Source organism: Planococcus citri, chromosome 2 (assembly GCF_950023065.1).
Source record: "Planococcus citri chromosome 2, ihPlaCitr1.1, whole genome shotgun sequence".
Taxonomy (NCBI): domain Eukaryota; kingdom Metazoa; phylum Arthropoda; class Insecta; order Hemiptera; family Pseudococcidae; genus Planococcus; species Planococcus citri.
Window position 1 is genome coordinate 38314215 of NC_088678.1, and position 25756 is coordinate 38339970.

General features: G+C 34.7%; 2 protein-coding genes and 1 long non-coding RNA gene across 6 annotated transcripts in view; 2 read left to right on the forward strand and 1 right to left on the reverse strand.

Annotated features, from left to right (window-relative positions):
• LOC135835689 (Kv channel-interacting protein 4-like) overlaps nucleotides 1–10931 on the reverse strand; it is a 123690-nt gene extending 112759 nt beyond the window's left edge. Inside the window, exons 1-2 of one of the 2 annotated variants that reach the window (XM_065350073.1) lie at nucleotides 10403–10931; nucleotides 10119–10135 (exon numbers count right to left, since the gene is read on the reverse strand). In XM_065350073.1, the coding sequence (XP_065206145.1) occupies nucleotides 10119–10135; nucleotides 10403–10449 (64 nt within the window). In that variant the 5' untranslated portion in view covers nucleotides 10450–10931. Of the gene's footprint in view, nucleotides 1–10079; nucleotides 10136–10402 lie in introns of both variants that reach the window. The other variant, XM_065350072.1, reaches the window with a different exon arrangement.
• Nucleotides 1465–3020, forward strand: LOC135833770 (uncharacterized). Its single transcript, XR_010556540.1, has 2 exons — nucleotides 1465–1598; nucleotides 2573–3020. It is a non-coding gene; the product is annotated as an uncharacterized LOC135833770 (long non-coding RNA).
• Nucleotides 10932–24109: 13178 nt separating the features above from the next.
• Nucleotides 24110–25756, forward strand: part of LOC135835691 (uncharacterized) — a 141608-nt gene continuing 139961 nt past the window's right edge. For 2 of the 3 annotated variants that reach the window (XM_065350076.1, XM_065350078.1), the window contains exon 1: nucleotides 24110–24633. The gene's annotated coding sequence lies outside the window, so the exon portion shown is untranslated. Of the gene's footprint in view, nucleotides 24634–25017; nucleotides 25236–25756 lie in introns of all 3 variants that reach the window. The other variant, XM_065350077.1, reaches the window with a different exon arrangement.

Here is a 25756-nt window from a genome sequence, read left to right on the forward strand (position 1 = left end):
AGACAATCACAGCCTCACAGGTAAACTTGCACTAGTCTACTGCTAGCGCTATTCTAACCTTGGTAAAGCTAGCAGTCAAAGTACTAGCATGGTGCTAGATTTTTGTTAAAAGACTTCTTATCCAGGTGCTAGCATAATGCTAGCAACTTGCTAGCGTTGTTCTTCATCATGATACAGTTAACTTCTCTTAGATGAAGTATGTAGTCAAGTGGAATATACTAGCTCAATGCGGTTTCTTGTTTAAATATAAGAAGAGTGAAGTTGGCCAACTAATCACTCAGTTTATACTAGCACAAGATGCTAGTGCAATGCTAGTTCTGAACCAGCATTGTAGAGCAACTGCCCATTTTTGGACATTTTTGGGGAATTACATACCATTACTTAAGAACACCCTATAATCTTTTAGAGAAATTAATATGCTAGCATAAGCAAGCAAAAAGCTAGCAAGAGCATGCTAGCACCAGTAGCACCATTTTGGGCACCTCAACTAGTTCATTTGCGAGAAAATTGATGCTAGCGCAATGCTAGTCTCCCTGCTAGAATTATGCCAATTGTATGCCAGCAGATGACAGCAATATGCTAGCATGATCGTGCTAGCACCGGTGGCACAATCTTGAACACCTTACTAGCATATCTGCTAGCAAACTATTGCTAGCATAATGCTAGAAAAATGATGCTAGCGTGGTGCTGGTACCACTTTCCTAGCATTATGCTAGCAACAGTTTGCTAGCATGCTAGTAAGGTGTTCAAAATGGTGCCACCGGTGCTAGCATGGTCATGCTAGCAACGTTGCTAGCATTCTGCCACTTGAAATTGTCAATAGGGATGTGATGCATGTAAAAAGTGAAAATGAGCTCAATTCACATTTTCAAAGCCTTTAGCCATATACCTAGTACTGCATGGTGATTTCTGAAATTCACTATCAACTTTATAGTTGCGCAATGCACACGGGTCTCATTTCATCATAATGCCTCCTCCACCCTGTGTACCTACTCGATGCTAAAAGAAAGACATAATTTACTCGTATGTAACGAAAAAGACGTGTTCATATCAAATGACGCGCACGCGATCATTATTAGACTACATTGTGGTTTTTTAACTGTACATTATTACGAACAGGTACCTAAAGAAATCGCGAAGACAACTCAAGCTGTAAAATCACATGAACTCTGATTACGCTGAATGTGAATAAAACTGCAGGAAATTTTGGATACTTATACCCAACACTTTTATCATTGACGGACAGTTCCTGGAATTCCTTGCGCAATAAATGGTGTTACAAACCATGAAACATTTTCATTTTTTTATCAATTTTTTAAAAAAATGTACGCATCATATTTTATATTGAAATTAGACAATGTATGTAGAATAACATGACATATGAGTTGACGCAATTTAAAATGGCTACCAATAATGTACCCTATAAATAAGAGCGTTTCCTCCAACTAAAGTCATTGTAGTTTTAATTACCTAAACTTGAGATACCTAGTAAAGAAACACTCGTTCATTGAAAGCGAAGGTTTTTTTGCTGTACCTATATATTTAATAGTTTTCGCGTGGATAAAGTACTTTATTGAAGAGTCTACAGCAAGAATCAGGTGAGTCTATAATTATATATTCTTCAGTTTGAAGTGAATGAGTTTTTAACGATTCAAAATCGTTGTAAGGTACCTATTTCAAGGTGAAGTATTTAGGTATCGTAAAAAAAAAAAAAAAAAAAAAATGTTGGAGGATTTCTACACTTTTTCACTCTAACATCTAGGTACACAAACTCGATTTGCATAAAAGTGATCCAGTTTTTAGGAAAAGAATCATTTGCGATTCTGGGTCAGTCTAGGCCATTGCCATTAGAATCCCAGACCATTTTTAAGATTTCATTGGGTACCTCCAAGGAGTGTTGAAAATTTTATAAAGCCTCATTTAACGATAAATTCGTGTTTTGGATTTAAGTAGGTATGCGTATGCTCTTTCCTAAATAATTCGCATCCATTACGTCAAAGCATAAAAATACCTGATTTTTGAAGCTAGAAAAACCTTTTGGAATATTGTGCTGCCAATTTTTAAACACTATTGTCAGTTTTAAATAATCAAAAAAAAATCATAGGTACCTGCTACCTAGTATTTTTCTAGACTTTTTAAAATTAGCAATAATGGAAAGAAATTGGCACCCTGCATTCCAGAATACAACATTTCCCTAGTTTCAGAAATTATATCTATCTCTGGTTCGACATAATTATTGCAAAATACCTCTTTGAGAATATAGAAGAAAATATTTCTGAAACACAAATTCATCGTAAAATACGCCATTTATAAATTTTCAACCACTCGCCACATAAGCGTAAAAGTAGTCTCGAATTTTGGTGGAAATGGCCTTGGTCAACGCAGAATTTCAAATTACTTACCGAGTGATTACTATCTTTTGGAACGGGAAAAACGAAGTTGAATAGGCGCATAGAGCGGAAAAACGACGAGTTTTTGAAAGTGTCCCATTTCAGGACCCATGAAAACAAAAAAAAAATGTAAATTTTAAAAATGCTTGATTTTTTTATTTTATTTTTTATTTTACATGCAGGATGATTGCAGAAACCCCCATCATATTCGGATCATAACAATAAGCTGCATATTGTTGATTTTTTTCAATAACGTGAATTTTTCGATGGCGGCAGAGACGAAATACGATAGTTGTGACTATGGAACATGTCAAAATCTATGTGCACAGCAGTATCCAGGGTCTATTGCGTTATTGCAACAAGCCTCAGCAGTTTGCGATATCAATAACTTCTGTCAATGTTACAGAATTAACAGTGATGGATCTATACGTAACTTAAATTATAATAACTAACGAAATCACCAAAATCAGAAAGTAAGAAGTTCAACTATGAATCTATTTTGCTGCGTAGATTAACATTATCAGGTACCTACCTACATTAGGTATCTACTTAATTACGTACATATTAGCTGAATTCATGCACATGTAATTTATTCCTTCGTTATAGAATTAAACCGCACTTTGAAAATTATTATTGAATTATTTTTCTTGGTCTTCGGCATAATATCACTTCATGTTCGAAACCCTAAAATGACAGCAAATGTAATATAGGTCACTTGAAATTATAAGATAATTTTTCTGTAAGAATTGCCCTATCAAGTCAAATTTTCCTTTACCAGTCTCATCCCCTTGATTGCAATACAAATGGTAGATTCAAACCGAAGGACGATGATCGCCCTCTTAGTTCATTTTTATGAAATCCGGGCGAAATTTTACGAATTCGCCCTCACCATGGCACTACAATGAACTTTCAGAGTAGATTTTTGATCACAATTGAATAAATAACGGTTTGGCTTTGGTACCTCCTCCTTGGGCCGACGGCTGCTTCCCAGATTTTATTGAATTGGGTTTTCATTTTGTTCAGTTCTTTGAAGGGATTGAGATTTTGGAAATTTTCAGCTTGGGTGGAATAACAGAGAGTGAGATGTGCAGAGGTACTAAGTGAGGTTATGTGTGTTATTTTTGATACTATTTTTGAGCGCGTATGAGAGCACATCCAATGTTACGCTAATAATGGCGCATCAAAAATACAGGCGTGCAGAGCGAAAATTTTGATGGGCGCTCCCTTATTGTTAGCCTAAAATCAGATGCGCCCTCATACGTGCTCAAAAACAGTGTCAAAATGTCGCCATCATTTATGCGAAACTTTTTTTGCGTCGTTTTGTCAATATAGCCCAGTCAAAATGCAATTTGACCCAAACATGGGATCAAAAGTTTTTTTGGTGAATATTGTCTAGAGTGGTGTGCTGAACAACATACTATAAATCCTCGCCCCTACCCATTGAGCTTATCCCCCCACATGGTGGATCAAAGCCCCCCAAAATCAGTTTTTCGTCAAAAACTCCTGAAATATTGAATTTTGAGTAAAATGAGCTCAGTGATAATTTCATATCCTCTCCAATACTTATCAAATGAGCTATCGACCAACTCCCTAGCCTCAAGGGGGTGGTGCTACAACCCCTCAAAGTGACGTGATTTTAATAATTTTACATTTTTTGACTTGGGACTTGTAACCTATTCTAATCGATAAAATAAAGTCGAATTTGGGGAACGGGATTCTTTTGGGGGCTAGAGTTGACCTCTGGAGTGGGGAGGGTCAAAGTTGAAAATTACAGAAAGGTAATTTTTTTGGAGGAGCATAACATGACCCCAAATAGATGAAAAGGGCCCAAAATCATACCATCGGACAGTACCCCCATTGCAATCAACATATCCAAATTTCAGCTTCGTAGGTCATCCCCACCCCATTTAAAGCGGAATCAAGTTGAAAATCCCCTTATTTTGTCCCTATTTTCGGTTTTTCCATCTTAAACGGAGTGGGAATGACCTAGGAAGCTCTCCTCCCCTTGAAACCGAAGTACACCAATTTATGAAGAAACTGAGTTAAAGTGAAAATTGATCAATTTTTGGATCGGTAAGGTTTTTTTTAAATTAGTGAATGATGCAAATATTTAAAAAAAATAAAATCGTTGGTATCTAGATATCTACTTTTATATTCTTCAGTGCTTAAAATGTGTATTTTTCAACTGAACTGGACGAAAGTAGGTACGAACCAAAACTCCAGCTATTCACGTTGATATTGATTTTTCCGTTCGTGAAAAATTTGAAATTCTTGGAGAAAATTACTTTTGAGCTAGAAGCTCCAGGAACGCCTACAGAATTTGCAAAAAATGGATTCGAGAAGTTCACACTAGCTAATGGTCGAAATTTATGCTTTACAAAAAATATCAATTATTCCACAATTTCGAAGCTTATTTATTCGCCAATTTTCGAGTGTTTTTGATGTTTTTAATAATTCATCTAAAATCGAGGAATGAACTTCAAATATGTACGATGGTCATAATATCAACTCATGGATCCATGTACTAAAAGACATACGTACCTACCTAGCTTGGTCATCTATAATGATGGCTGATGCATTTGTTGTCAAAATGTTATAACGAAAAATGTTACCATACGAGCGACGCGACGTTTTATGCACTCGAAAAGTTGACTTAAAGGTCAAAGTACCTGTAGGTACTGCACAATTTTCAATCAAATTTACGGTCGACCTTTAATAACGTCGGTAAGTTTTAGGAACGGAGTGGCATAAAGTAGCATTTTTTTTGGCCTGAAAGCATCTTTTTTAATTACTGTAGTATGTTTTGCGAACGAGTTTTTGTAAACTAAAAGCTGTTCGTTTACAATTAAAATACGCGACAGAGTTGTTCTTGACGTAGGTACGTCCTTTTCCCCACAAGAATTAAATGCTTTATTTATGCGATGCTGGATTTCAGCCAGCTTCGTGTTAGTAGACTTTAACAATCGTTAAATTGTATTATACTACCCGAAATATTATACCTTTGCTTTATAAAATGTGTCAGACAATGCAATAAAGTCTAACTCATTGTAAATGTATGTAAATTTTGTATTTTTCTTTTAAGATCGCCACGATTTTTAGCCCCTTTTCAAAATCCTGCCAAACGATAATTTCATCCCTTTTTTTTCACGATGACGTAATTGACCGGTAATACGAAGCGGTCTCCAATTATCAGACGTTTCGTATTTCCATGCTACTTTTTATTGGTGTAAATTTTCAGTAAGTACATACGTATATAGGTACTCGGAGAGAGTAAGTACCTAGTACATATCCAGGTTTTTTCTTGGGGTGAAAAATAATATCAGCGTGACAGTGTCTCGTTTTTCCTCCGAAGAGTTGACTTTTAAGCAATGAAGATGAAGTTCCAAAGGGATTGATAAAGCAATAATGCATCCTGTTTAGTATACCTATGTATGTAGAGTAGGTAAAAATGACTTTCATTTTTTTTCTGCTTCCTTCCTCTCATTAAAGAGGGTCGAGAATATTCGAGAAAAATTAAATAACTGATACTGAATGAATTTCCTCGCTGGTGGTATCACGTGTTCGAAACTTTCCAACGACGTTTCTTCCCCGTTCACTCTCGCAAAAAGTAAAATATACGGTTAAACTAAACTTCCGAATAAATTGTTTGCAAATTGTAAAATTTTCATAATCTCCAACATGTACCTGAATGTTTTATTAGATGAATTTCTCTCTGGCTGCTTCCAGCCAACCTTATATGTACCTACTTGTGTACGAGTAGATATACTAACATTCAAAAACAACCTTTATTGTGATCCCGCCTATTTTTGAACTTCGCTTATTATGAAATTCAAAAGTTTAGTTTTCATTATAACTAAAAGGCGAACTCATTCTCATTAATTACAATATTACGGACACTTCCACATACATATATACTTGTGTGGTATATCGTATGGTCTGCCTCTGCCACGTATAGCCTACCTTTATATAGAGAGAGGGAGAAAGGTCTTCGTCTACAACTTGGTAAAAATCATTTAAAGGTTTTTCTTGTAGCCGGGTTTTTGTTTTTAATGAATATATAGTTACGCGAGTTTTATCGATTTTTCAACATTTTTGCCCCCTTTCTTTGGCTTCTTCGAGAGTAAAATTTCTTTTTATAGGTATCCACCTTTATAAATAGTGTTTAAGTTCAGACGGAATGAAGGCAGCAGATCTTTACGAGGATAGTTTTCCGGGTTTTCCTTTTCCTCGATCGTCATCGTGCATAAGGGCTTCTTAAAATACTTACCTAAGTAAAATCGTAAGTTCTTCTTTCCTTTTTTTTGAACCAAAATGATGGTGAATTATCTAATAATATCTACTTAAAATTCCAATTTAAGGGAGAAAAGTAGGGAATGGTTTTATGCTTTCAAAATAGCTCACTGATTCTTTTTTTTTTTTTTTTTTTTGTTTTTAAGAAAGAGTTTTGATGTTTTTGAATAGGTAAATGCAAAGGCAGTGGTATAAAGATAGATAAATACGAAAATATTTTTGAGACTGAGTAAGAATTACTATTGCAGACGACTGATGAGTTCTTCAAACTTTAGACGTGTGCGTAAAATCAATTTTGAAATTCGTTATATGGATGCCATTCAAACTTGAAAAATTGATTTGAAATTTTGTAATTTGAAGACCATGTAAGCTTCAAAAATCAAATGAAAGATTTGTAAATTTGGAGGCAACGGAAGCTCCTTAAGTATTAACTTTTTCATGCTTAGTTTGGCGGTCATGTGAATCCCTGAAAACGATTTGAAATTTTGTAATTTGGAGGCCATGCAAGCTCCAAAAACCAAAGCAGACGACCTTTAGAGCCCGGTTAAGAAGACAGACGAAGCGAGAGAGACCAGCTGGACAGACAATGAGACAAATAATAACCTTGAGAAACCCAAAAAGCAGGTCGATGACCTTAAGAGGATCAACCAGGACACAGACAACCTCGAGATGCTGGACATGCAGGTCAGTGACCTTGAGAAGCCAGACAGGTAGACAGACAACTTTGACAGTTAAACAGTCAGGTCGATAACACCGAGAGAGTAAACAGATGTGCAAATTACCTTGAGAGGCCTCATGCCTTCCTGGCTTCCCAAGGGTCATCTGTTTAACCGTTTAAGGCCATTGACCCGTCTAACCGGCCTCTCTAGGTCATCTGCCTTCCCATCTGTCCTCTCAAGGTCATTGACCTGTCTGTGCAGCCTCTTGAGACCGTCTGTCTGCCTGTTGAGTCTCTTATGAGGTCATTAACTCGTCAGTATGGCTTCCCAAGTCATCCATGTGCCTGTTTAGTCTCTTAAGGTCATTGACCTACCTGTCTAGCCTCTCATGGTTTGTCTGTCTGGCTGTGTGGCCTCTTATAAGGTCATTAAACTGGCTGTCTGGCTTTTCAAGGTCGTCTGTCTGGCTGTTTGGCCTCTTGAGGTCATTGACCTATCCGTCGGGTGTCTGTCAAATTTAATCAAATTCAGACTGCAGAAAGTGAGAAAAAATCAAAATTTCACCAAATTGATCAAGAAAGCTGAAATTTTGTTCATCCTCTTTCTAACTGTCCAAATCGATTTGAAACCCGTTTCAAACAGTTTTGAGCAATATTGAAACGTCCAGAACATTTTCAAAAGATGAAATTTCCGCAACATTTTACCCAATTGAAGCTGAAAAGCTAACATTTACTTTATAAACTAATTTTATCACACCACTATTTTAGAGATTCCAGATTTTCAAAAAGTGTCATAAAAATTGACCAAATCCCAAATCAACTTTGGCACGTATAAATATGATTTGGTGCTTGTTATATTGACTCACTAAGTTGATTTCTGCCAGTTTGTAACTGCAGATTTTAAATTTGAAAAATTCACCGCACACCACCCAAGCTGCCGTTTATCAAAAAAAATCTGAAATTCAGTCAATGATCTATTTTTGACATTCTGAAGGTTTTGAGCCGTTTTAGAGCCGCCAACAACTGCTGTTGAAATTAAAAAATGAAGGAAATTTCAAGTTTCAAATATCTGGCGCGGAAGCTCCAGAACTGCTAAAAATAGTCCGAAATTGTCTCCAAAATCGATTTGAGTGGTCAAAAATAGGTTATATAGATATACATACTAACTTCTTGTACATACCAAATTTCAGCTTTCATGATCGATTTGATAAAATTTTGATTTATTTACTTTTTCGGTCCAAAATTTGATTTTTCAAAATTCACCAAAAAATACATTTCAGCGCCTGAAATTTTGATCAATGATTTATTTTTGCGTGTTCCTTCAAGTCAACTTTGTCCGATAAAACATTTTTCGACCGGTCGGGATAATTGTAAGTAGGTATCTCTCTTGTTGGAAAAAAAATATTGCCCCAATTTTTTAATTTTTAAATTCATTTATTTTTTAATGGTAGGTAAAGTAAAATATTTCCTCGCAGTTTTCTCTCGCTGATTTCATAAAATCGAGTACCAGAATTTCAGTTAGTTACTTTAGTTGTTTCCAAGGACCCTACTTTCTGCATAAATCGTATTTTTCAATTTTCATGAACAATCTACCAAGTGACACGAAAATTTTCAACTTTTATGCATTCGAATTTTCAATGCTATAAACCGTTGATGGTAAGGTACCTATGTAAAAGATGGTTCCTAATTTTTTTCAGAAATCACGCTCGCCATCTTTCACGTGTGTAGTGCACTTTTTTCTTTCTTTAACTTTTGCATTCCTATTGCAAAAAAATGAATACAGGTAGGTATGAAATGATTTCTTTTTTTTTTTTGAGAACTGGGTGGGTAATGATGTATTCGCTGCTCAAAAATCCTCATGTCTTTGATACAAATTTTCACTCTTAAACTCGTAAGTACTACGGCTGAAAACATAAGCTTTTCAACACACTCTCAAATCGTCACAGCTCTTAACTCCAATATAATTACACGATCTCGTCGCATTAAGGTGCAGCTTATACGCTTATAGTACCCACGTAGTATATCTACGAATACTCCGGAGGCTCTTTTTGAACAAAGCGTAACCTCCCACGTTGTAATTACAAGCATTTAGTGTCACCGCGCTAGCAGAGAGTGTGATTCAAAAGGCGAAATTTTTTCCTCCTCCGCGTTCGACTAATGTCAACATATAATTAATCACCGTTCTTCGCGGGTTTTAAACGCGTTTATTAAAAGAACTCGAGAATAATTCGAAGATTTTTCTCAACTTTTTACTGGAAAAGAAAAAAGGCCACGAGGAAGGAACTCTATAAATGTAGCCAAGTTGATTAATTAAGAATAATTTTAATTATAATTGCCATCATTAAGTAACAGTTTTCATATTAAAAAAAAAAAAAAAAAAAAAAAATGATGGCGAAGTAAACTGTGTAACGGCGTAAAAAAATCTCGAAAGTTTGCCTTTTCTGTTATCACAAACCGACAAAAAAATTTCCGTCAAGATCTCATTTAATTAACAAATTGTAAACGTTTAGCTTCTGTGTACGTTAAAGAAGAAAAAAACTACTAGTTTAATCGACCACAAAATTAAAATAATGAACACTTGGCGTTAGCTGACGAAGTTTGAAAATTTCAAAAGTCAACTTTTTTCCCAGTAGGTTTTAGCTTTAGATACACGTGTTAGAAGGTGTTAAAAAAACAAACGAAAGGGCACACACACGTTATATTGTATGAGATGAACTCGTGTATAAAATACGTTAACTCACTGTTTTCTTGGTAATCATCATAGCTTTCGGAAGACTTACTGCTCATGTTTTTTAATCTACGAAAATAATATGGAATTACGGACTCGAAGAGTGATTATATTTTGTTTTTAAATTATAACGTCTGTACCCGAATCGGTTACATTATAAATTAGTGAAATAATTAGTGGAAATTTACGATCGATATTGGTGATTTTTTTCAAGAATCATATAGGTAGGTATATACGAGTAGAACCGCGTCTACCTGTGTTTGTGTCCTTGATAAGGGCCCTTCCTTACCTCAACATTCTCAGGTATGGTAATAAAAAGTATAAAATGAAAATTACCTGTTACATTTATTGGTTAGTTGTATTTTCATGATAGAGGTCAGCATTCGTGCTGATTCCGAGTACAGATAAAGTAAAGAAATTGGAATTAAAACACAACCCACGGTTAGGGTAATCGAAAGCCGAACAAACACTATAACGTAACATGTTTCCGATATTCGTTTTACGATGATTTTGTTGATCGAGAATTGTGCCAAAATATAAATCTATAAAAATTGAATTCTCCATCCGCGCACACCGCGTAATCATACGAAAAAATACACAGACACACACACAACGACCACACGTTTCAGCACCACATTATCACTTCACCTCGTAATACCGCAACCGCAACGCGAAACCTATATACGAATTTTCACGCAAAAATAACGTTTCAAAATTCAAGAGACAAATTCAAATTCGATGTAATTGAACTGACAATATACCGAGAATATTATTTCACGAAGACGTTTCAACTCGTTGGAAATGATCCAAAAGTAAAAATTACTCGTCAACTGTGTACGTTCATACATAACCCTAACGTTATCATACATTAAAAAATAAAGAACTTTCAAAACCGGTAAGCTGCACAGCCTGTAAAATAGTTACTTATTGAGCGTAACAGTGATTAAAAAATTGCGCCATCTAGGAGGTCCACTTTACTAACCACGTGTTTAGAAACCTAAATAAAAAAATAACGTCTTGGATGAGGTTTTTGCGCGGCGTGTGTTTTAATGCATGTAAGTACAAGACTGCTTTTAAACATAATTACGATTCCTGAGAGCACTTGTTCATTTATCTTCATTTTTATTTGCTCTCGTGTATGTAATAGTCTAGCAATTTTAGCAACCCGCCGAAAACGTAACGCATTAGTGGGAAGGTCGAACTCTGGACTCAAATTTTAGATGACGACCCTTTAATTAAACCTCGAGAATTTCACTGGAATTAAACATGCGTTGCTTTAGTTTTACAGTACCTACAAAACGGAACGATTATTTTTTGAGGTTTTAGTTCAAACTTTTTTCAATATCTACTACTCTTTCAAGTAACTTGAAGAAATTTGAAGGCCCACATAGGGTAGTAGGTAAATGAAAGTGCTCATTTTTATCGAAAAAAAAAAGTTGACGAAGGTTTTTATTTTTCATCAAAATAAATATCGAGTGGTAGGTAGGGGTTCTCAAAATTGTTAAAACAGAAAATAATTTGTGTCTAAAACTCATACGCGTACGATACAGAGACGGCAGACTGGAAACCTCAAAAAATCAGAAAATATTTTGGAACAAACCAAAAAATCTGATCAGGTAGGTATGTGATTTTTTGGAAACTTTCCCCAGGAATTCACAAACTAATAAAAAAATTTTACTTCTGAATTCACACAATTGAGATTTCGTGATTAGTACATAACAAGCTAAAATGGTCAAGAAAGCCACCAATAAGCAATAACCAACGTTACAAGAACTCAAATTTATTTTTCGCCTTCTAGAGTGGTTTGAAATTCTCAGAAAACATTAAAAATTTACTAGAGGCTGCAGAATGCAGAATGACTCAAAAAGGTGACCATTTTCATTGGTTTGGTTCATTCGAAAAAAAAGCCATCCACTTATTATTCAAAAAAGCTGAAAATTAATCAAGTAAGTACGGGTGGGTCGTACCTACACAAAGGTTCTCTATTTTTTTCTCAGTGATGAAACAAGATAAAGTAAAAAAAAAAAAACTAATACATTTTCGGAATCTACGAGTATGTAGTACATTCTTTCAGCTATTTTTTGACATACCTACCTAATAAGTAGTGATACTAAGCGATTAATACAATTATTGTTGTCACATCTTGGTGTAAGTTTTAAAATATCTCCTCCTAAAAATTAGATTCAATCATTCAGTAGGTAAATCACCCTGAAAATCAGATGTAGTGATTCTGAGGTTCTTTCTGACCATTCTATCAATGTGCAGCAAAGCATCTGTCAGCGACAAGGAGGCAACTGGAGCGCCTCTTTGTCTTCCAACTTCGTGACCTTTCATTTCACCAACCAAAGACCACTACTTACCTACACACCTGTTAAAACTCTCATAACCATACATCCATACTTCTATGTCAACTGTGGATGAATTTCAGTTCAAGTTTCACCATCAAATTTCAAAAATTGGGTGATACCCTGAAATACTTCATTGGATGGAACTAAGATGGTACACTTGTGATTAAATGAGCAAATACACTAATTTCTTGAAATATAGACACTGGATGATGGGCTAGGCCCTATTGGACGACATCAAACTGCAGGCAATGGGGAAAAGGGACGGTATCCCATTGGGTGAAAATCTGCAGATGATACGTGACAAAAAACGCGACAGGAATTGCAACACTTTCCACCAATACTTTTCTGCTCATTAATCAGTACACACATATTTTTTTACGCGATAAATTCTGCCAACGTCCAATATTCATGAAAAATGTTTTGGCTCTGCAGGGGATCAAACCCGAGTCTTTGAGTTGGAGAGCGGCTTTTCTACTTACCTAACTACCAGGGCATGTGATGGAATGAATGTAAATATTTCTATACTATGCTAAAACATTCGTGTAAAATACCACATTTACTCGTGTTATTTAGAAAAATGTGAAAGAATACACCAAAAAACAGGTTAGTGGAGTATTTTGTAGTTGGTTTCTTCCAGCGCGAAGAAACATGCCATATAATCTGAAAGCGCTGTGGCCTTACGCAAGAAAAATACGCTACAAAATATTCACATAGCGTATTTGTTAGCAGATTTTCTTTTTGGTAGACCAATCCGCCTTCTGAACAGCGCTTTTCATGAGTATATTCAGAATATGTCAATAAACCAGCTCATTTTGGCGACTTTTTCTGCTCATGGGCAGATTTTCCCCAATGGCGTACTACCTAATATTTTGTGTCATGCCAATTTCTTTCTTTCGCTGAGTACTCTTGGCTATGCTGTACTTCAATCTGCAGGCAACAGGGAAAAGGGACCGTAGTGAAATTTTGAGCAGAGCCAATTTCTCCTGCTGGGTGCTCTTGGTTGCGCTGTACTTTGTTTAAGAATTAGACAACAGCGCAGCCAAGAGCACCCAGCGGATGAATTTGGCATGACACGTGTAATTTAGCCAATATGGATGCTTGTTTGATGTCTTCCTGTAGGTCCAGTGTCTGTAGCTAGAAACTTGGTATTAGCTTCAAATGAAAGCCAAATGATGCATCTTCACCCCTTCCAAAAAGCACATTAATTTTGGTTGAACATGGTGGTAAAATAGCCTAGTGTACAACAATGGTCAATATTCAACATAATGATGGAAAAAAGATCAATTAGTTATTTAGTAAGTATAGGAATCTTCTGTCCATAAAGAAGCCAGGTTATTAAAAAATTTTGAAATTTTTTCATCATTTTTGATACATTGATATGTCATCTTGACAAATGTTGATGCGAAATTCAGTGCTCAAAATTTACATCTACAACAACGAGTATGTCGACCAATTTTTCAGGATTAAAATTCTATTTTAGTGTTTGAAAGTCTAGCAAACATTAAAAAATATGAGCTTGCTTAAAGAGGAAAATACATTTTTTATGGTACTTGTACGTATTAATAAATTTTTATTCTTTTTTCCACAGTTTGAAGTTGTAGATGATATGTTGAGTTGACATGAAAGTTGATTGTCCACAAATACATCAACACCAACCTTGACCAAATTTTCAATGATTTCTTAAATTTAGAAAATGACGTTGATATTGTGGATGTATTTTGTTGATGTCGAATTTCACATCAACATTAATATCGACCTGGTGTCGATATGAAAATGTATTAGATCAGTACTCTTAGATAATGTATTGCACCTTTTTCAATATAAAGAGTTTGTGTTCACCTTCTACCTAATTTCGCGTTGATGCTGCTTTCAGCTTGAGCAAAGACCACCTTTGAAAAATTTCCAATTTTGGAACTAAAATTTTATAACTGTTAAGTACATATGTACTTATGTAGCAGGAGATTGATGTAAATGTTGATGCCAAGGTCAATCCATCCACATCCGTCACTATTAGATCCTACATGTGGATGTAAATTTTGACCCTATGTCGAGCCAAATTGTCGACATGAATGTTGATCAACATCGACAATAATTGGCTTCACTCATGGTCGAAATTCACATCAACATGTGGGATCAATAAGTGACGGATGTGGATGGGTCGACATTTACATCAAAATTAGCACAGTTATTGTTGTAAAAGAGGGAACCTCGCTTCTTAGTTATTAGACGTCCCTCGTAGATTTTAATACCAGACTGATTTCTTGCATCAAATAAAAAAAAACTTCAAACGCCCAAAAATGAACTTCGAATTTTAAAATTTTGCTTATGGAGACTCAACAAGACATGCTCTTCCAATGCAGCTTAGCTCTGTTGAAATTGAATTATTGGGCCAATCCATGTGGTTTCCTTACTTATTAGTATGAAATCGCACCCTCATATTCTCAATTAAGAAACTATTGAGTTGCTAAAAAATTTCAATTCACCTACCTGTAATGTAGGTATGCTTATTATTGCTAACACCTTAATCTTTTAAATACTTACTGCAACCACCATTACCTACACTACAATCTGTAAAATCTCATTCAAAATACCTTCAGGGGTTACACGATTTTCTACGTTATCTTATCCTGAATACGAGTGAGTACCAGTATTAAGGACCCCATTACGAATATCTGCACTTTTTATCAAATTAACCAACAAAGAGTTGAGAAATTATCGACATTTTGGTTGGTTTCGTCTGTTGAGTAAAACTATAAACGAGAGGAAATTTCTTGTTAAAACAATACTGCAAACTGGTGCGGTTATCTAGAATAATTGACACAACTAGAATTTAAATTAGTTTCTACTGAAAATAAAGGTACATACCTACTCATAGATAGGTAGATCTTCTTAAATAGGAGCACGTAACGTATTTTTTGTTGAAAAATTCCACCTTTCTCAACACCTTTTGTATAGTCTGATAAAACGAACCTCGTTATATTCCTAATTTTTTCTCTGTAGGTAACGAAATTCTCCATAACAGAAGCAGATTTTCATCCGGAGAAAGTTTTAATAGCGTTCCATTTCATTAGTGGATAGGTATGTATAGTAAAAGGCTGTACAACAAAAAACCCCTAGAAAAAGGCGATCCAACGAGGAGAGTTGTTATTCAACGTAGAAAACATTCTCGCAGGTCGTAATGCATCGTTTTAATGTATGTGGGAACTTTTAGTACCAGTATACGCGAGTATATGAGGAAAAAAATGCATATACCGCGTGATAATAGCAATTTGGACCAGCACCAAGTTATTTTAACATAAGCAATGGGCTGAGCGTTGTAACTTTTTCAATATTTAGAAAAATGTTAAATTATCGTTATTCTCGTTAAATTAATGTAGTGAAACGGTCCGGCAGACGACGACGACGGTTTGCGCTGATAAAATTTTCTTCAACTTGAAAATTTTCCGCGCTAATGAATTATGACCATTAGCAGCACACGCCGCAGACATAAGAGAGGGTCTTTATCGAGAAATATTTTCAACTTGGTCGTACCTTACCGTAGGCATAACGCTTCCTAGATTGGATTTTTTTCTTTTCGATGATAGCTTAGTTGCCTATTTACTTAATTCAAGGAGGCACAACGTCTACATAATCGAACACACTGCGCCTTTGCATACTAATCGTCGAATTTACTTGCTAAAAGAATCTGTAATGTGGCGTTTACACTCGCTCGAATGGATTTCAGGAGCAAAAAATATTATTCTGGTGTATTCACGATGGTGAAAAAAAATGATTACAACGTTTATCCACAATGTGCCTAACTACCTATGTTTAACTTATAGAAACGCCAGTATTTTTTACTTATTTTCAAAAAGATAATATTAGGTGCTTCAAGTTTGCTAAACATGCAGAAATATGAGGTACTTATACTGAGAAAAGAAAAAAAATGAACGATTTTGTCTCTTAGAAATCAGATATTTTAACTTGGACTGTTCATTTCGATAGATATACAAGTATGTACATAAATTTGACATGAATTTGATTAATTTTAATCTTCCACGTGAAACATGATCGTACCTACTACCTAGGTACGTAGGTATTGTACATAAGTGTTTATTGTCGCATTTTAATGGCATAATTATTTTGATAATTATTAGCCTGGCATAAAAAATCTTGAGTATATTAACGACCTCATAAATCCTTTCTTATCTGATAACAAATATTTTTCGGTGTAAGTATCAACAAATAAGCACCTGTTTGAGTGCTTGCATCAACTAGTACTGTTTCACTTGAAGATAGAGCAAATAAAAAATGAACTTCGAAGAAAACAGAATATGGTGGCTGATTCATTACCTGTAGATAATTCTACCTTTCGTCAAATTCTAATTATGGATCCTGCTGATTCAATTCGATGTAACCGTCCTGCGTTTTACCATTTTTTGATAAAATTTGGAAATTTTCGTTTGTTCTTCCCTTAAAAATTGGAAAATTTCAGCCAGGGAATTTTTTATCCAAAAAATGTTGACCCTCTCTCCCACTTCTCAAATTGAAATATTTTTAGAAATAGGTAAAGTCTTTGGGACAGTTCTATCCCCCCCTCCGAATAATTTTCGTAAAATCTTGAAAATTTCTATCCCCTCCCTCCATCCCTCTCTTTTGAAAAATTGAAGTACTCACTTAAGCAAATGAAGAAATTGTATTGATTCTCCATTTTTTAAAATCAAAAATTTGAAATTTTCCGTTAATTTATTTTCTCTTTCTTTTGAAATTTTGTTGTTTTTTCTTGGTCACGTGGAATTGAATTGAAGCAATTATCAAAAATTTTGAATCTCCTCCCCTTTTCTAAAAAATTGAAACAATTGCAAAAATGTTCTGTTTTCCGCATTTTAAATCAAACTTCAAAGTTTCGGATTTATTTTCTCTCTCTTTTTTTTTAAATTTGTATTTTTAAAAATGATTTCTCAAATGGAAAAAAAAACAGAAAATTTGAATTTAAATATTTATTTACCTACTTTTTGGATACGATATAGGTACTCGTAGTTCAGTGTTGTGTTTCTCCTACTCCTACCCCAAATCAGAAAAAAACCTAAGTACCTAAGTACCAACAAGCCACCATAAAAATTGTAGAGTGACATGTAAATTCCAATTAATTCAACGTCTCTGGGCTCAAAAACATTTATTCATCTTTTGAATTCGATCTCTCAGTACTTCTCCAACCCCTAATTTTTTGTTTTAAAAAAGGTACTGACAATATGGGAGGACTTTTTCCCATTCATTAAGCAACCTTAACGCGGATATTGTGTGTATTAAAATAAATATCTATCGTCGAAACGTGAAAAATAATCAAAATAAATGGATGTGCTAAAATGATGAGAACGTTATCTATCTTATAAGATAGAAAATAGGTTTACGATTGTAATAAAAATACTTATGTCGCTTTGCCACTATTACTTTTAAAGACATTACGTCGGCAATAAAAACTGCAACATCTAAATGCTAAAACAATATTATTGTTTTTCACTATGAACCTAGTACGTACATACAAATGAAATAAAATAAAAAGCGCCAAGTTAACGCATTTCTGGTATACCATCGCGTCTCGGCGCTATTTCTTTTCTGGTTGTTATGCGAGAAAAGCACCCAAAAAATATCGGTTAATGATGGTCGTTACAAGGTGGCGCGATGGTTCAACGACGCAGCGCTGCAATTGTGGGTCTGAATTTCGGCCGAAGTTGGATTCGATCCAAAAATGTGTATGAATTGCATAGACTGGTGAACGCGGATGCTTGAAACCAATTTCATCGATACAATGGATATGAAGTGTAGGTATACAAAAAAGTTATTAAAATTTACATAGGACTAGGTAGGTTTCTAAAAAAAAAATAAAAACACAACAGTTTTTGTTAGGTAATTATTTTCCAGATCAGAATAACTTAAGCTTAATTCCGAATTTGAATGGTGCCTGGAGGGACAGAGGGCGAATACACCTAGCTAATGGACATGAAAAATTTCCTTTTTGAATTTATGGTAAAACCAACACAAAAAAATTGAAGAAAAATTTTCTCTTCACCTTCCTTTTTTTAAAAAAATAGTTTCATTTTAATCTCTCATGCTTTCAGATATGATTAACTCGATGAAGCCTTCTATCGTACGAAATTGCCTTTTTCGCTCAGGTCGAACGATTCACTCCATTAGCTAATCCACTCGTACCCCATGGCCTATCTGAATTCAAACGTGACAAAGTTGCATAAATTAATCACATTCATCACGAAAACATGCTTCTCGCGATGATCTTCTCAACAATGTAGACACTGAAAAGGCGCGAACGTGTGATAAATCGACGAAAACGCGAGCAAGGAATTTCTATATACACGCAATCTAAAAACAGGTTCCTAAAATAAGCTATAGACCAAATTGACCATTCGCTTATAATGATGCAAAAGTTGTAAAACCGGAAGCACTATAACCTCAAGAGATACAAGCATCGACGAAGGCAAAAAAAAAAAAATACACGACTGTCGAAAATTTTCTCAATACTCGACTTTGTGCCTGTGGAATTTACTTGTCTAATTTAAAATCTCATATCCGAATTAATTATCGTCAAAAACGAGACGAGCAATTTAGCCGCATCTGGGTATTACGTTGGTACGGCTAATTAGCTGTAAAAGGATTAGATCGGCCAAACACCTCGCCGTATAAATACTGACGCCACCACCATCGCCACCACGTACTGGAATTAACTTCCTGCGTGGAGACGACCAAGCTGAGCTGTTCTGTTCGGTATTCGTCAAAATCTATTTTTACGTTGCGATGGCGCTGGCGATTACATTTCGATGTGGGTATATTAGGTAGATTTCCTTCTTTTTTTGGTCCGCGTGGTGAAAAAATTTTATGAGTAAGTCAACTCGACCCGACGACACGATTTCTCATCTCCCACATTTATTTGATCCGTACCTACGTGAAATTTTCAATAAACTGTGCGACGAAACGATGAATTCGTCCGAATTTTCTGCCAGCTATTTCGGTAATATTTTGTTATTTTTGTATCGCCATAAGGCTTTGGGTTTCTAAATTGAAAATTTTTTCAGTTACGATGCAATTCTAAGATGGAATCAATTTGTGAAGGTTATGTAGGTCTAGGTACATATGTACTTTTTGTATTGAATATTTTTATGCTGTCATTTGCCCAATACTGTCGAGATCAAAAAATAAAATAAAATTTCAACTTCCAACAAAGCGTCGAATAAAGCAATCATCTTCTACATATAAATTGATAAAATATGAATCAAATTTTTAACAAATTTCATGCAATCAAAAATATACGTACACTGCAATGAATCTTCAAATCTTAAAGTTTTTACTCGAATTTAATCCTTTCCCCAGTTAATTTTGAAATTTTTAGCATACCTAAAAAGATTGAAAAATAGACTGAATGAAGCACCAGGCACCTGACTTCATACAATAATGTCACATTAAACTAGGTATAGGAACAACTTTTAAAAGAAAAAAAATTGAATAAGAATAATAAGAACATTGAACTGTTTTACGAAAAAAGAGAAACACTGATAAAAATTCAGCAAATGCTGAGAAAAAAAAATAGTGGTTTTGAGCTGTTCTAGAATCTCAGCTGATTTTTGGATTTTCCAGTTTTGAAAAATTCTTAATGAAATGAGCTGAAATAAAATTTACTTTTTACGATCTAAATCAAAATCCGTTTTTCTTAATTCCTGTCTGAAAATTTGGTACAATTTTTTTTTTCAATGAAGTAACATTTGTGACATTTTTGACCTCGAAAATCGATCCATAATCCTTTTAAGCTATTCCAAAGTCTCCAGTGGATTTTGTCAGTTGAAAAAAAAAGGATTTGAACCAGTAAAAACAATTTCTGAAAATTTGTTCCTAATCTGAGCTATGGAATAGCACTTTGGGGTGGTAACCACAGCCTACTCCATCGTGTACTTCTAATACAAAAAAGAGTTCTAAGAATAATGTTTCGAAAACATCCAAGAGAATCCTGTAGACCAGTCTTTATTGAAAATAAAATACTGCCAGCTCCATGTGAGTACATTCTTCAATTATGTATTATGGTAAAGAATGGAATAATAAATTTTAAGGTACCTTCTCATACTTACATATGAAACACGATTTAGAAATTTGGCCATAAGTGAAAATTTAAGAACGAAAAATATGCAAAATAACATTGATTTCATATACCACAGGAGCTAAAAAATATAGTATCCAAAAAAATTTTTAAAAATAAACTGAAATATTGGCTACAGAGATATGCGTTCTACAGTGTTGAAGAAATGTTGCAGCTAGATTATTAAGTTGTTTTCCTACTGTAATTTTTATAATCTCTTGTTATTTAAACTTTTTTTTTTTTTGTGTGTGCTATTTTATTTTAAACTTTATATTGTTCTCACAAAAGAGTATTTTACTGTTTTTTCATGAGCTGTATCTCATAATATGTTTTTTTTGGTTTTGTGTTAATTTTCCCCTTTTTTTTTCTCATTTCAAACTTATTTTCTCACAAAAGAGTATTTCTTAATATCTTATATAATTTAATTACTTATCTGTATTTTCGATCCACCCCCCGCCCCCAGCAGTACCTACTGTGTTAATATTGTAATTAATACTATTGACATTGTAAATACAGCAAAAGCTGTCCACTGCAATAAAAGATTTGATTTGAAAAGGTCATAAAGCCAGTAATATAAGCTTATTTCCTTTATGAGAGCTAAATTCATTTCGATCTTTTTAATGGGCATTTATTTCAAATTATTTGAAGATCAACAAATCTTCTGGATGCGGAACGCTCAGGGATGAGGGCTCGAACGATTTTTTTCGGGTTCCAGGTTTCGGGGCTTGGGCTTTCAATCAAAAATTTATTAGGTCTTGGGCTTGTATTGGGGCCCAGGGAATTTTGGGTTTGGGTTTCAGGGCTCAGTGTCCAGGGCTTGAATGAAGTGTTCAGGTCTTTCGGGGCTTGAAATTGAAGGGTTCCATGGAAAAGGGGCCTCAGTGTTTTTTTGTTTTTTTTTTCATTTACAATTTTGAATGTAGGTATTAAATTTTTTTTTTATTAATTTCACCGTATTCAGTGATATTGAACTGTTCTTCCATGAAAAAAAAAAACGAATTGGAAAATCTTAGCTTGTAAAAAAAATTTTCAAGTCTTGAACTAATAAAAATCAGTGAAAAAAATTGACCAAAGCCCTTTTCCATGAAGTGAAGCCCCTCAATTGAAATTTTAATGAGGAATAAATTATCTACCTAAGATCGTATTTGATTTTCTGTTGAAAAAAAAAACTAAAAACATTTTAAGGGCAGATTCCAATATTGCTTTTTTCAAAATTATTTGAATGGAACATTTAAAAAAAAAAAAATCAGAATTAAATTTTTTTGGAATTTTTAATTATTGTCTAAATTTTTAAGTATCATTTTTCAAAGAACAATGAACTACCTACAGAATATTATAAATAATGTACCAAAAACCCCTTGAAATATTAAACTTTTTGCTGAAGTTGTATGTTTTTGAAAATAATCTTTTTTGACTTTTGAAGTTGTGAGATGCACAGAACAGTAATTTACGAATAGTAATTTACAAAATTTGCACAAGCCCTGAAAAGCCCCGAAAAGCCTTGATCACAGTTTTTGGTTTCGGGGCTCCCGTTCGGGGCTTGGTTTTCAGAGGAAAAGGTTTCGGGCTTTGGGCCAAGGCTTTGTAGGTTACAGTTTTTAAGGTTTTGGGGTTGGACATACGGGCTTCAAGGATGAAATAATCGGGGCTTTTTCGGGTTTCGGGTCCTGGTCCTGGGCCGGGCCTCATCCCTGGGAACGCTCGAAATCAGCACCAATGGACTGAAGATTTCAAAAATGGGAAGTAACCAAATTCATGTTTCTTACCCTTACCTACTTCAATTTGATCAAATTCAATTTCTTTTTAACAGGCAAATTTTCAAAAATTCACCAAAAATTAAGAACTTACATTCAGTACCTGAAATTGGACCTGTTATTGGTATATTTTGGATGCTCTCTCAATTTTTCTTTTGTCAGGTTTAAATTTTTTTCTCCAACTTAGGATGCCTCGAGTGGCGTTTTGGAGGGATTGGTGAAGGGGGCCATCGCCTCCTCCTTGAGAGCAAAAATTCAAAATAAATCGTGCAAAAATGGACGTTTTGGGTTTTTAGGGCCCATTTTTTCGAAAAATTTTCGCTTTAGCGAACTTCATTTTCATAAAATCATCACACAATATGAAAGGTTTTCAGAAAATCACCTCTAATTTTTATTTTTCATGCCTAAAAATCTGGGTTTGCCCCTTCCTTGAGAAAATTCTGGCTACGCCACTGGATGTCTCCATACTTGATACAAATTTTTCGATTGGATAAAAGTGAATTTACCTACATTTTTTGTAAACTTTTCGTACCTAGGTACTTCATTTTATTTTTAAATTTTACGGAGATTACCTAATAAAAAACATTATGACCAGATGAATAACCTCCTCGACAAGAACTCATAGTTTGAAAATTTTAATTTTCTAAATGTTTCAAAAAAAATTTCAATTTTTTCGGTTTAAGCAGTCTCTTATGTATTCTGTCGGTAGTTCCACATCATTACGTTTAAACCCTTAAGTTTATTTCTGTCGAGTTCAGGAGTTCCCAATATAATAGTTCCTTCCCTCAAAACACAATAATTATTAGAGTTGTACAACTTTATTGAATGCTACCTGTCTTAATTGTAATGAAGCAATTAATTTACATTCATATGCTTGTGAATAGGGTATCAAAGGATCATACATAAATCAAAAAAAAATTGGAAATTTTGTTTTCAAAGCATAAGAAAAATGTTTAAATCATGCAAACTTTTAGCTCTCAACGAGGGAAAGGGTTGAGACTTGAAAATTTGAAATTTTTCTGGTGCCTTTTTGAGGTAATTCGTTCATAATTTTTTTCTAGGCTCATCAAATTTTTAAAAAAATGGAAAATGACCCATCATTATATGCGTTTTTTTGAGAGGGACAGCTTCTTAAATAAGCCGACCAGACTTTAAAATCCATCTCTACCCATCTTGGTGATTGATTGAAAAACTGCAATGGTGATGATACTTTAAGACAACTCAATAAGATCATTTATAATTTAGCGGTGTAAATTTGTTTGTTTGCTCGCCCCAAAACTTCACGAATTCAGAGTGCATCAAAGTAGGGAACGCTGCGACGTTGCTAACCGTCTCAGAGTCGTAGATTTTGACTTTTGAGCATTTACAGTTTCCTTCACCTTTGCAAAACTTTGGAGACAAATAAGTTTTACCTAGCCATCAGAGGCTAGTAATGTTTAATGGACGAGTCGGACGTCGAGTCGAAAAGTTAATAAATCGAGTAACTTAAGGTCGGAAAGTTTTTGCATATTGTCACGTCTACGATGCGTGACGAGAGTGTGGAGAGGGGAGGGGGTAGGGAGAACGTTACGGTATGCGGTGTTAAATTCAACACTAACGTCTAACACGTGCGTTTTAAAATTTTGTTTTTCTTTTTTCAATCTGAATTCGGCTAAAAGTTTATAATTTGTTGGTTATGGTACGGTACGCGAGTAGGCAAGGCAAGTTACCTTTTTAAAAGTTCAGCATGAGATCACATACTGCGTTGGTTGGTTTGGTGGGTACACTCGCTCTACACACAGACACACTATACTCACGTAGCAGCATATGTATGCAAGCCTGGCCAGAGATAAAGAACATTCGACGAAACCCACTGGCAGTTGTCAGTTTTATACGCGCGGGTAATTTAAACGACGAAGTGTGGCCGACCACTTCTTTTAACTTCTTTTATAACTTTAACAGTACCACGCCAATATTCTAATTACTATGTATTTCGTTTCTTCGCTCGTTTAACTAGTTTTTATTTAGTCTGGCATGGCATATTATCAAATATCGGATTTCTTCATTCTTAGAATTACACGAAGGTCGTAACAAACATATTCGAAAATCGGTTCGTCGTAGCTCGGTGCTGCTGCAGTTGTATGCGCGAGTTTTACACGTTGAAAAGTTCGTTCGGTCTTCTTCGCGGCGGCGTTACCGGTCGGTGTGTCAAGTGTATTTTGAAGTTTTTTGTGCGCGTATTCACGTATTGCATACTTACCTTATAACTAAAAACCTACTGGACAAATAGGTACGATTCGTTCGCAGCATTAAATTGCATTTTACTCGCTGTTTGCCTTCAATACCTACTCAAGCCCAGCGTCAAAGGTAAATTTAACATTCCTCTAATTAATTGTTCCTATGTATTATGTGACTTACCTATGTTAGTAATTAAATACTTATACATGCATCATTAGCGGGACGATTCTAATCGCACTCAAACGTCTGTGCAATGTTATAACGCAATGCATTGGTAAATTCAACGTAGGTAAGTATCAGTAATAGACCTATTACAATATTCATACCTACCTATGGACTTGGTAGGCAGATCGATAGCGATAGTCTTGTAGTTGTACATTGAACAACAAACAAATTTATTACTGTTATGATTACAATTATTGATCGCAAATAAGTACTTACCTACCTAGTACCTACCTACCCAAAATATGAGATATTTTTAGAAATTGATTAAATCATCATTGTATAATGTAGGTACCTGCAATTGTCAAACAGTGGTGTATTGTTCTCATTTGCAAGTCAAACGAAACCTTCAGTTTTAATACAGTAGCAACAATAAAATCGTAATTAGAAAACACGAATGTTTCAATCTGTGGTGTTATCGTTCAACTTCCTTATTTCGTCCATGATTGAAATTGAATTTTTTACGAAGAATGAGACCGAAACATATCAGCACTCCTTTCCCCTCCTTGGTAAGTTATTTTGACTTTGCTGCGTTCAAATTGTTATGTTTGCTTTCAGAAAACGAAATTCTGTCAGAAATAGTATTTTTGTTTACCTACTTCTTGAAATGGCAGTTGAGTATACCTACCTATTTTTTGGAATGCATAAAATTAATTTCAAAAAATTGAAAATAAACATTGGAAATTATCTGAAGACGCGTTGTCTTGTTGGGTACAATTAATTTTCCCTATCTATTTACAGGCTGCAAAATCTGCTTAAATGAAAAAATGCATAGGTACTATAAGTACGACGATAGGTACTCCTCTTCCCCTACTGGGTCTTAAGGGGTGAATCAATCTCTTAATGATGACTCACTCACAACTATTTATTCATCATTTACTTATTCAGAAAAATAAGAAGATAGATTCCGATCATTAAAAGAGGAATTTTATCAAAAAATCTTAATCAGCCAAGAGAGTCAACTCTTGTTACTCGTTATGAGAATACTCGTCTTTGTACGAGTTTGTTGTGATAGAAAAATCAATTTTCA